The 12,447-nt window shown below is 41.5% G+C and overlaps 1 protein-coding gene across 3 annotated transcripts in view; it reads left to right on the top strand.

Annotated features, from left to right (window-relative positions):
• Positions 1 to 12,115, top strand: part of mapk7 (mitogen-activated protein kinase 7) — a 29,572-nt gene extending 17,457 nt beyond the window's left edge. For all 3 annotated transcript variants that reach the window (XM_039742551.1, XM_039742552.1, XM_039742554.1), the window contains 3 exons: positions 98 to 1,341; positions 1,420 to 1,547; positions 11,846 to 12,115. In XM_039742551.1, the coding sequence (XP_039598485.1) occupies positions 98 to 1,341; positions 1,420 to 1,547; positions 11,846 to 11,999 (1,526 nt within the window). In that variant the 3' untranslated portion in view covers positions 12,000 to 12,115. The remainder of the gene's footprint in view (positions 1 to 97; positions 1,342 to 1,419; positions 1,548 to 11,845) is intronic.
• Positions 12,116 to 12,447: the final 332 nt, after the last annotated feature.

Below are 12,447 nucleotides of genomic sequence, written 5' to 3' on the forward strand. Positions count from 1 at the left end.
GCAAGACGGATAAACTGATTGGCTAATGTCGTGGACTATTGTGAATCGCAGTCTTGTAGATCTCACTAACTGAGCGCTTTTTCTTTTGGTATTGCAGATTCAGCTTCCACTGGGGGCCCCGTAGATGGTGGGCCTAGTCTTCCTGGTGGTCTTGGAATGGGAGGCTGTGGACTGGTGGGAAGTGGAGTGATTGCAGCAGGGACGTGTGATTCCCGGAAGCCTGTAACTGCTCAGGAACGGCAGCGAGAGAGGGAAGAGAAGCGCAAGAAGCGGCAGGAGAGGGCAAGGGAACGTGAACGGCGACAAAAGGAGCGGGAGCGTAAAGAGGGCAAACAGGGGGAATCTCTTGGTGGGGTTCTACTCAGCGAGAATGACAAAAATCTGCTGGAGAGGTGGCGCAAGATGATGGACAACAAAGCGCAGAGAGCAAAGGAAGAAGGTATAGCCAAGGATGCCAAAAAAGCTGCACCCAATGTACATGCCCCACAACCCTCCATGTCAGCCAGTCAGGAGTTCCTCCATCTACAAGGCACCTTAACAAATGGAATCCAGTTAACCAAACCAACAAATGTCAATTTTCTTACCCTACAGGAAAAATTAGCTGCTCCAGGTAACAACAGTCTGAGCCTGGCACCAGTCGTTTCGGAGGTGCCTGTTGTTCGCCCACTCGGTGTAGTTTCAACAGCATTGCTACCGCCTGCCAAAGAGCCCCAGAATGTATTACACTACTTCCCCCAACAGCCAGCTGCAGTTTTTAGTGCCTCCACTAGCCAGCAGGTGGCGCCAGAAAGTCAAACACAGAGTGCCAGTAAAGCTGCTGCCACAAACTTTCCAAATAGTACCATATTCTCTGCTGGCTTTGGCCTCCAGACCATCCAGTCTTGGACTAATACCACTGGACACTCACAAAACATGATTGTGCCACCTCCTGTACCAGCACAACCCCCAGTTGACTCGTTTGGAATGTCCCTTGTGTCTCAGGGGGCTCCTAGGCCAGTGCCCCAGCTTGGACAGGTGGGTTTGACACAGTTTATTGGAAAAGCCACAGGCCCACTACCCAGGGAAGGCCTGAGAACAGACACTGGCACGGCTGCCTCTAACAGCTTCTTAAGCCACCCCTCCAAAGTGCCTGCTAATGCATCCTGTTTGCAACAGAGAGTCTTTGCTCCAGCTCTCCTGCCTCCCGTGCAGCCCGTTGGTATTCAGCCCACGGGGATGAAGTCTGCAGCGGGATGTCACCCACCCCAGCCTCCATCGCAAATGCAGCTTTCTTCGCCAGACACGTCAAACTCCAACTCCCCTGATATTCACACCGTCACGCTACAGCTCTCCAAGTCACAGGTAGGTGCTTACTTGTCATTGGCTAATAAATACTCGTTGGAGTCGGCGCTCACTCTCTGCTTTCTCATTCATCTCAAGGTTGAGGATCCCTTGCCCCCTGTTTTCTCGATCACTCCCAAGGGCAGTGGGGCAGGCTACGGTGTGGGCTTTGATCTGGAGGAATTTCTCAATCAGTCCTTTGAAATGGTGTCAGAAAACCGAGACAGGTATGTCCTACGGTACTTGGGTAATTTGGGGAACGGAGGATGATGTGGGGTATGCACTTGGTTTTAATGCAGAGTCGTTGGGTTCAAGGTTCCACAATATAATGATAAACCAATCCTGCTTCATTACATTGGTAGTGTGGACGCTGATTTGAATGTGAATCAAGACGGTAACAAACAGGTCTGTCTTAATGCACACGCAAACTGTTGTCTGGGGGCCCCACGAGCATAGGCACCCATGTTTTTCTGATGCATATGTAAGTTTCTGTTTTGCTATCAAAACAGGGTCCCAGTGCTCTACTTTGCCCGAGGGCCTATGATGATGCTGCTAAGACAGCCCTGGTAACAAAATCTTTTTGTTTTTTCTGAGGTATAAATGGGTACTTTGAGAGTCAATATACACATCTACCAAAAACTAACGTTTAATAAGAAACCTGACACCCTTTGATTATAACTAACTAGCCAACCTGCGGCGTAGCATACATACATAATCACGCCGCTTTTTAATGATTTTAAGCACAGGGAAAAAGTGAACATTTGAAAAATCCGTAATTTAATAAACCACCAAGAAAAGTAACATTGCAACAATGCACGCATTGAACCAACATACAAAAATGAAAACATTATTTGTACAAAATCTTAATTTATCTATCCATTCCTAAATAATTAAATGGGCAGGCTATTTCGTATGAGTGTAATACGCTGCTTGTTAAAACGGATGACTCCGCTCTTACACGCACTTAGTGCTGCGTGGGTATTATGAACTATTGTATCTTTTTAAAGTTCTGTTTGGATTTAAGTAGGTTCTATTTAGTCGACAGAAATATCTTTGGTAGGAATGTAAGTTGAATATATCCAAATAGAATTTGAAAATATATATTTTTCGAATCTGACTGCATTTTAGATCGACTTGACGACACTACATCAAGCCCGTGTGCTATTGTGCTCTCGTCTGCCTCCCTCAATAAGTCACCATCGCTTCGCTCTTGCTTTTTACCGTTCATTTAATCGTGGCTAGTCGTGAAAAAATTAGAAAATGGAAGGAGGATTACACTGAGTATGGCTTTACCAAAACAATTATTGATGGAGAATAAAGTATCCATTATTCATAAAGCATCAATTGGTAATCTGTTTTTCTGCGTTAACCTCATATTTTTTCATACTTCTTCTCAAACCAAGAGGGTGCGAAATCGGCCTCGTCCATCACAGGGGGTGCGAGGGTAAAATGAATCGAAGCGCTGTCCCAGAGAGAGGGATGGGGCTGGATGGCTCTCGTTCAGTACACACTGCCTGCTTGTTTGCCGCCCCAACTCCTTACCTGAGTCGCTTTCGTCTGTGTACAGTCCACATGCACCTGTGAGTCACATTGACTGTTCATTTTCCAAACACCACCTCAGTCGGTTTTGTCTGTGGTACAGTCCACATGCACCTCTGAGCCACATTGACTACTCATTGTTCTTTGCGGTTCTGGCTGCTTTTCTATATTTAATCCACCAAGTCACCCGACCATGGTAGTAGCTATTGCGGCAGGGCTTGGAGGGTTGGGGTGATGGGGTGTGTACAAAGGGCAGGGACGCGTAAGACCCGCACATACTGGGAATTCCTTATTCGTGGGAACAATTGCAAGGCCCGGTCTCCATCACAAATGGGGTTCAACGGCTTCCCACGCCTCGGTGCTGGGTAGACGCATGTTGATCCATTCAGTGTAGCGCTGCAGTACCGGACATACAAGGGCATCACAGACCTGTTAATGCTCAATCTCGCGTGGCTGAAAGCCACTTGTTCCTCTAAGAATTTGGACGCCCACGCTCTTGGGTCGCGTAACTATTTAGCAGCGGGTGTCTCGTTTGTTTTCAGAATTAACCAGCCAAATCCATGCACCACCACCCACAGAATCGAGAAAGAGCTAACAATCTGTCAATCCTCTTCGTGTCCGGGCGGGTGAGGTTTCCCACGTTGAGTCAAATTAAGCGAAAGGCTCCACACCTGGTGGTGCCCTTCCGTCAATTCCTTTAAGTTTCAGCTTTGCAACCATACTCCCCCCGAACCCAAAGACTTTGGTTAACGGTTGGCTGCCCGGCGGTCATGGGAATGCGCCGACGGATCGCCAGTCAGCATCGTTTATGGTCGAACTACGACAGTATGTGACCGTCTTCAAACCTCTGACTTTCGTTCTTGATTAATGAAAACATTCTTGGCAAATGCTTTCGCTTCTCGCTCGAATTGTTGGCGGCGTGGCTCTGTCGTGTGTGCGCCATGGTCGGATGCTTAGTGAATTGTTGGTGGGTGGGGCTCTGTGAGTTGTCGTCATATCCCATGATCTTAGCGTTGGTGGGGATCTTTGTGAGTTGGCGGGCATGGCTCTGTCTTGTGTGTGTCTTGCTTGCCATGGACTTAGTGAGTTATATATATAGATATTCATGTTGTGTGTATGGCACACTTTTAGAAACCTTATTGCATAATATTTATTGGGTATAGCATTAGAAAAACTCTAACCTTGAATGCTATTACTAAATAAAATCTACTTTAGGAGCATAATCCAATTATAAATGTTTTTAAACATTTTTCGTCCCTAAACATAATCCCAAAACATACAGAGAAATCCCATGATAGAAGTAACGATTGGGTCTTCTGGTTAGTGTTGCAGGCTTTTCTTTACACACCTTTTTTTTGCTCTACTATTTTGCTATTTTTAACTCCAGTTTCCATCTCTCAAAGAGTTCATTTCTTGATTGCAACTTTCTGTTTGTTCTCATTGTGATCATAAAAGTATCCAATTAGTTTATCATGGCAATGGGAACTGCTGAAGTGTTGTGTGTTGTTTGGACATGCAAGTAAGAATTTCACTCGCTATGTCCAGCTAATACTACTGCCAAAATATACTCTGATTTAAACTTCAGGTTAAATTCTGTTACAACGAACTACCAGGGACCTAAAAATATTTCGTTGTAATGAGATTCTGCATTTGTTGCTATAGTGCTTTCTTTAACTTGCGTCCAGGCGTTTGCAATCATTTCAATAGCTTCTTTCTCGTTAATTTTCATCTCCTCCTGTCTACAAGTTATGCTGGCGAGGATGTTTCTCAGCATTTCCTTGCGATAATACACTTTTTCAGGGTGCGAATGATACACAGATCCAATGGCTGAAGCACTGCTGTGCAATTGGGTAGGAGGAATTCAACGTGAACATTATCTAAATGCAGAAGCATGTTGTGGGCAGCACAGTTATCAATCAGAAGCCATATCATCCTTTTCTTCTTCTTCTTCTTCATATTGTGAGGTTTCTGAAGTCTTTTGGGATCACCCCAACCCAAATGGAACAAAAAGCGCTGAAATGCATCCCGGCGTGATTGCTGCGTCTGTGAAAGATTTTTCGTGCGTTGTCGGGCAGGGCAATAGGAGGCTCGGAGCGGTGCAGTGAGGCCACAGAAGTGAATCCTAAAGATTGGGGTCGCGGTATAAGTCCCTGTCTTGCACCCCAAAACACAAGGCTAAGTCTCAATACTTAAGCAAAACCAGCTTTATTCAGCTTAAAACAGAAACAGCACGGTTATTTATTGTAGTGGGTCTGCCACTCTCCTATACACAGACACAGCAGTCAGGCAGGGTCAGGGCCAGGTTAGTGGCCAAGTAATCATGTGCCCTGCATTTACAATTCTCCTTGCATCACCCATCGAGATCTTTTTCTGTTTGCTTTGGTGAAGAGCAGCCTCAGAGCTGTGAGCCTGCTGTTGCCCCAGCAATGGATAAACAAACAGTCTTCCAGAGGCACAGTGATCGAACTTCAGGACGCTCTTTGGGGTGTTGTCCATTGGGGAGATCCCAAGAGAGTTTAGAAACCTCACCTTTTCTTGAATGAGTGCCGCATTAATGGAAATGTTTTTGAACGAGCATCAGAGCAGTTTGCATATGTTTGCAACCCGAGATTTTTCTTCTTTTTTGCTTGGTCTGTCAAGAAAGTTGACAGTGTCGATGGCGAAATTCTGAATTCTCTGGCAACGTCTTTTTTTTCTTTTGTCGGAATCGAGAGCGCAAAAACTAATTTTTCTTTTTTTTTGTCTAATATGAACTGTTATTGTTTTTCATGTCTGCCATTTCTGTAGGAGGGTGACGGAGTTAAATTCCAATGGATGTTTTTCAGATGTTGACGAGCAATAAGCAAAAGGTATCACTAAAACAAACACAGCAAAAAAAAAAAAAAAAAAAACAGTATGAGGAAAGTTCGAAGAAAGAGAAAATGACTTTAGCACTTTACAGTGTTTCTGTTTGGGGATCGCTTGTGCACGACTGAGCTGCGCCAGAGAACTAACTGCTGGGCGGAAGATTCATTCAGGCATTTCAAGATCTTTGGCCACTTCGTTGTAATGAAAGTATCTGATGAATGTACTTCGTTGTAACGAGATTCCCATAGTCTCGTGTCATATGGGGAAACTGTCGTGACCGTAAAAATACTTTGTTGCAATGAAAATTTCATTGTAAAGATATTCGTTGTAATGGAATTTTACCTGTAATTAACATTCTCTATTGCAGTATGAGAATTCTTTTCATCTAATTTTACTCAACATTCTGTAAACTCTATTAGTGCAATAATCTCATCCAAGCATCATTTTAATCATTATAGCAATGAAATGGTTCTGCTCTCATTGCAAAAAAAAGTTTGTAGCAAAAGTCAAGCATCTGTATTTTTATTTTGTGACACGGTTCACATCCCAGCTCGGCATTGCCTGTACAGAATTTCTAAATTGTAGTACAGATTACTTCCAACGCGTTATTACTATGCCATGATCTTCAATTGCTTTACTCTTTCAAAAGTCTAATATTAGATGATTATAGAATGAATATCGCCATTTACATAATACCATCACTCCCCATAATACTAAGAAAATGTTTCTCCTAAATCCTGTTGAGATTGAAGTTGTAAGTTTAGTATTTTTTCCAGCCAAGTTATTCTTCACAAACATGCTATATATGCATATGCCATGTGAAATTGTGCTTGAATGTTAATTGCTTTCTATAAATTTAACAAAGTACCTTGTCTGCACTGGTAGCTACCTTGCAGTCAATGGGGCACAGAGGAAGAGCTTAAAGACTTACCAGGTATGTCTATTTTTCAAGCCAAGACAGTTGTTGAGTATTGATCCACATCTTGCGACACGCATAGCTTGGACAGAAAAACACCAATATTGTGAGATTTGGCCATTTGAAAAGAAGACCAGCTATAAGCGATTAGCTTAGCACTTAGTCTTCTTGTGCTCCAACCCTTACCCAACACAGGACCGAAGTCCTCCTGACAGACCAAATCACAATAAACGTTTCAGGCCTTGTGGTTGGTTTTGTTTTGAGTTACTTCTGTATTTATGTGAGAATCCACACAAGTGACTAGAAAATGTGTTGTTACTGTTAGAAGAACAGTACCACGAATATATGATAAGATGAGTATTTCCAGATCCCTTTGTTGTCATAAGCATGTGTAGGGAAGCATGGAAGGCACGGATCTACACTTGGACAGTGATCTTGGCTTAAAAATGGACGTATTTGGTTAGTTTTTAAGCTTTTCCTCAGTGCCCCATACCATCCATTGTAAAGCCAGAGTGGGGAATATAAATATATATATATATATATATATATATATATAAATATAATATAATATAATAATAATAAAAGGCAAAGCCCTCACTGTAGGTAGAAGGCTAAAATTTGGCAGGCTCATTCCTTACAGCTTACTTACAAAGTTCGAAATTCTACGCGTAATGGTCATAACAGTCAACAACGACGCCATGTTGAACTTTCTTATTTATGGCCCCATCTTCTGAAATTTGGTAGGCGGCTTCCTGAGCTAACTGAAACCAATATATTACTTATTTTGGTGGTATGATGCCACTGTCGGCCGCCATATTGAACTTTCAACAGTCTTTGTTAGTTATGGGCCCATCTTCAAGAAATTTGGTACACGGGTTCCCAACGCTAACTGAATCCTACTACGCATATATATACGTCCATAGCCTGCAGCTCGGTCGCCGTGTCCCCATCCCAACGCCTCCCACATTGTTGGCTGCCTGCCTATATAAAACCATCCGTCGCTCCGGTCTCTACATTCCCTTCCTTGCTTCGCTACGGATTCACGCCTCCCTACTGATAACTACAGCCTTTTGTTTAATCCACGGCTTCTCCGCTGTTTTATTGTTTGTTTATTACGATTATAGTTATTGTGTAGGTATTTTACACTTACTTTACATTGCTCAGGTACCCATTTCCTTTATCATTCCAACCCCCATTACCATGTCTATTGAGATGATCATACTGCACGCCATATCAGGCTCGCTCTTGATATCCATTGTGTCTTATGTATTGAATGACTGGCACAGGTTCAAGGTGTGGACTGATGACGTACAGGAGATAATTAGACTACACAGGAGCACTAGAAGAGTGAAATGCTTAAGCCCTTCACCTATGCATCTGCATGTGAGTTGATGGCTGCCGCTGAACTGTCCGGTTGTCGCTTTCAAGTGTACCGAAATGGCCAAATATTTTACACCTTTGGACAACCGCCAATGCCTCTTAAACATCTTAGATTCACAGGTGACGATTTGAGTAGTGGACACTTTGATGTTTATGAATGTTTAAACTCTCAAAAGCTGGATGTGAAGTTATCGATGAAACCGGTTGTATGCTTACAGATTGACAGATGCCGAATGTCACTTCAACACAAGTCCTACAAATACTGTCGTCATTGAAACAAACCATGAAACTCAAACCGATTATGACAGCAGCAATCCAAGCTGTGAGATTTGAGACAAGATTACTGTTCACATGGCCGACTGTACGTTACATGCTCAAGAGTAAGCTCAGCGCACAGCTTGGTCAGATTACAACTGGAGGGCGAACTCACAATGTGGTATACAAAGAGATCCTTTAACAAATAATTATTGGTAGATTTTCTCTCAGTTTAAAAAGGTTTAATTTTCTTCTTAATAAAAATTTTAAGCCAGTACTTGCTGCTACTTGCTGGTATTTTGCTAGTAATATATAGATAGATCTCTCTCTCTCTCTCTCTCTCTCTCTCTCTCTCTATCTATCTATCTATCTATCTATCTATCTATCTATCTATCTATCTATCTATCTATCTATCTATCTATCTATCTATCTATCTATATATATATATATATATATATATATATATATATATATATATCGTGACAAAATTGTTGGTACCCTTCAGTCAATGAAAGAAAAACTCAAAACGGTCACAGAAATAACTTTAATCTGACAAAAGTAATAATAAATAAAAATTCTATGAAATTTAACTAATAAAAGTCAGACATTGATTTTCAACCATGCTTCAACAGAATTATTAAAAAAAATAAACTCATGAAACAGGCCTGGACAAAAATGATGGTACCCTAGAAAAGACTGAAAATAATGTGACCAAAGGGACATGTTAATCCAAGGTGTGTCCACTAATTAGCATCACAGGTGTCTACAATCTTGTAATCAGTCAGTGGACCTATATATAGGGCTCCAGGTAGTCACTGTGTTGTTTGGTGACATGGTGTGTACCACACTCAACATGGACCAGAGGAAGCGAAGGAAAGAGTTGTCTCAGGAGATTAGAAAGAAAATTATAGACAAGCATGTCAAAGGTAAAGGCTATAAGACCATCTGAAGCAGCTTGATGTTCCTGTGACTACAGTTGCACATATTATTCAGAAATTTAAGATCCATGGGACTGTAGCCAACCTCCTGGACGTCGCAGGAGGAAAATTGATGACAAATCAAAGAGACGGATAATACGAATGGTAACAAAAGAGCCCTAAAGAGATCCAAGGTGAACTTCAAGCTCAAGGAACATCAGTGTCAGATCGCACCATCCATCGTTGTTTGAGCCAAAGTGGACTTCATGGGAGACGACCAAGGAGGACACCATTGTTGAAAACAAATCATAAAAAAGCCAGACTGGAATTTGCCAAACTACATGTGGACAAGCCACAAAGATTCTGGGAGAATGTCCTATGGACAGATGAGACAAAAATTGAACTTTTTGCCAAGGCACATCAGCTCTATGTTCACAGACGGAAAAATGAAGCATATCAAGAAAAGAACACTGTCCCTTCTGTGAAACATGGAGGAGGCTCTGTTATGTTCTGGGGCTGCTTTGCTGCATCTGGCACAGGGTGTCTTGAATCTGTGCAGGGTACAATGAAATCTCAAGACTATCAAGGGATTCTAGAGAGAAATGTGCTGGCCAGTGTCAGAAAGCTTGGTCTCAGTCGCAGGTCATGGGTCTTGCAACAGGACAATGACCCAAAACACACAGCTAAAACACCCAAGAATGGCTAAGAGGAAAACATTGGACTATTCTAAAGTGGCCTTCTATGAGCCCTGACCTCAATCCTATTGAGCATCTTTGGAAAGAGCTGAAACATGCCGTCTGGAAAAGGCACCCTTCAAACCTGAGACAACTGGAGCAGTTTGCTCATGAGGAGTGGGCCAAAATACCTGCTGAGAAGTGCAGAAGTCTCATTGACAGTTACAGGAATCGTTTGATTGCAGTGATTGCCTCAAAAGGTTGTGCAACAAAATATTAAGTTAGGGTACCATCATTTTGTCCAGGCCTGTTTCATGAGTTTATTTTTTAAATAATTCTGTTGAAGCATGGTTGAAAATCAATGTCTGACTTTCATTGGTTAAATTTCATAGAATTTTTATTTATTATTACTTTTGTCAGATTAAAGTTATTTCTGTGACCATTTTTTCTTTCATTGACTGAAGGGTACCAACAATTTTGTCCACGCGTGTGTATATAATATAAATATATATATAATATATATCTCTATCTAATAAGAACAAGAACACTGTCAAAGATTTGGGGAATCTCCATATACCGTCGCACAGAAAAAGGAAATGACGTCTTTACAGAATGAGTTCAAAAGAAAATGAGGGTGATTTATATATATATATATATATATATATATATATATATATATATATATATATGTATATATATATATATATGTATATATATATATATATATATATATATATATATATATATGTATATATGTATATATATATGTATATATGTATATATATATATATATATATATATGTATATGTATATATATATATGTGTATATATATATATATATATATATATATGTGTATATATATATATGTATATATATGTATATGTGGATCTGAAGGAAGTGATATCATGAAGAGGCGTGATCTTGAGGGTTGGAACCAGACATGATGTTATTGGGTGGTTTCTTCAGTTGTTCTGCCAGGAGAGAGGAAAGAAGAGTTAGAGGGCGCCAACACCTGGTTCGGCTAACTGCATCAATTTGAGCCCGTAAACTGTCTCCCAAGCGCACATGTGTGATAATATATTTTTCTTAAACCTCCTTAGTGTTTGATCCAAGAGTCACTTAGGCTGTAAAGAAAAAAGAGTTAGTCCGAGTGTCACTCTGGCAATGGTATAGTCGTAAGAAGCGAAGATTAGTTGGGCTGTAAAGTGCCAATAGTGTTGGGCAACACTATAGACTTATCTTGCGATAGCATCAGGCCTGAGCATAACCCGGAGAACGGTGTAAACATGTCGCCTTCTACCTCGCAATGGCGTCTTAAGAGATGCCTCTGATCAGCAGTGATAATGAGGTGAATCCGTCTGCAGGCAGTGAAATTGAAATGGACAGTGAAACTGGTGAGTCTGAAAGTGACAATGTGCAGCGTGTTGTATGTATGATTATTTGTATCATTATTGTACATTCTACACTTCTGACTTTGCACATTTTACAGTAGAAAGATGAGATTTAATAAAATGTAATTTTTAAGCCAAAAAATGAAATGCTTCCTACATTTTTTTTTTATTTTAAGGAAGAAAATGTAATGCTAAGGAGGTTCATTTATATTAAGCGCTAACTTTAGAACACAACTTTGCATGGCTGATGCATATACACTGTACCATGACTGTAAAGAAAAATACCAAATGTATCCTACAATGTATTTCCACATTCCATGATAAACCGTGACCTTCTCTCAACTGCCCCTCTACCAGTAAGGATATTCCTCAAACCAATCTTCTTGTTTTTAAAACAAACCGCTGTTCTGTAAGCCCTGGCTCTCCATGAATTGCTGCCATTTTGGAGTGTATGGTACGGTAATTGGTTTAGAAGATTGATTGCTCTAACCATAGAGTTGCTCCAGACTGAAAGGACATTTGGTTGTAGACACTTAGGGGAGTCTGACGTGCTGCCTTTTGTGTTCTTGACTTGACTGCTCTCTTTATCTGTTTGACCCTGGCAGCCACAGCGACTCTGCTCCTCTCTCGGCATCCCTGCTTGCGGATTGGCTGGAGGTGCACCGCATGAACCCAGACGACATGGAGTCCCTGCAGCAGGAGCTGCAGCTGGGTTCCCCCATGATCCTCTCTGATATCCCAGACCTCCAGGACGCCTGAGACTTCTCAGCAAGCTTTCTGCATCCCAGTGTGCTTCTTCAATGAGCCATGTAAAACTGTATTCACCTCTGAGTGTTATTTTTTAATAATTAAACAGAAAAATGTACACCTGTAAATGTGCAGGAGCTGGTTCTTAAAGTGTGTCCTCAATCGTTTCCTTTTACTAGGCTAAATCAGAAAAGACTGACTTGCTTACAGGCTAGCAGACGCAATGTAATGACTTAACGTGGCTGAGTATTTGACTACGAGCTTTGCCCACATTTTCTTGGGAGTGCCCGTTACTGGGTGCCTTTTTGTTAAGTTGTTTTGCTTCACTAAGGCATTACTTAGAAAAATTTGTTTGGGTCCCCTGACAAGCCACACTTTTTCTGTGTCTCTCTTCATTCTCAGGCTTGATGGTCTGAAAATAATGAAACGTTTTTCCATCTCTTTCATATCCACGGAGTTT

Source organism: Polypterus senegalus, unplaced genomic scaffold, assembly GCF_016835505.1.
Source record: "Polypterus senegalus isolate Bchr_013 unplaced genomic scaffold, ASM1683550v1 scaffold_3821, whole genome shotgun sequence".
Taxonomy (NCBI): Eukaryota; Metazoa; Chordata; class Cladistia; order Polypteriformes; family Polypteridae; genus Polypterus; species Polypterus senegalus.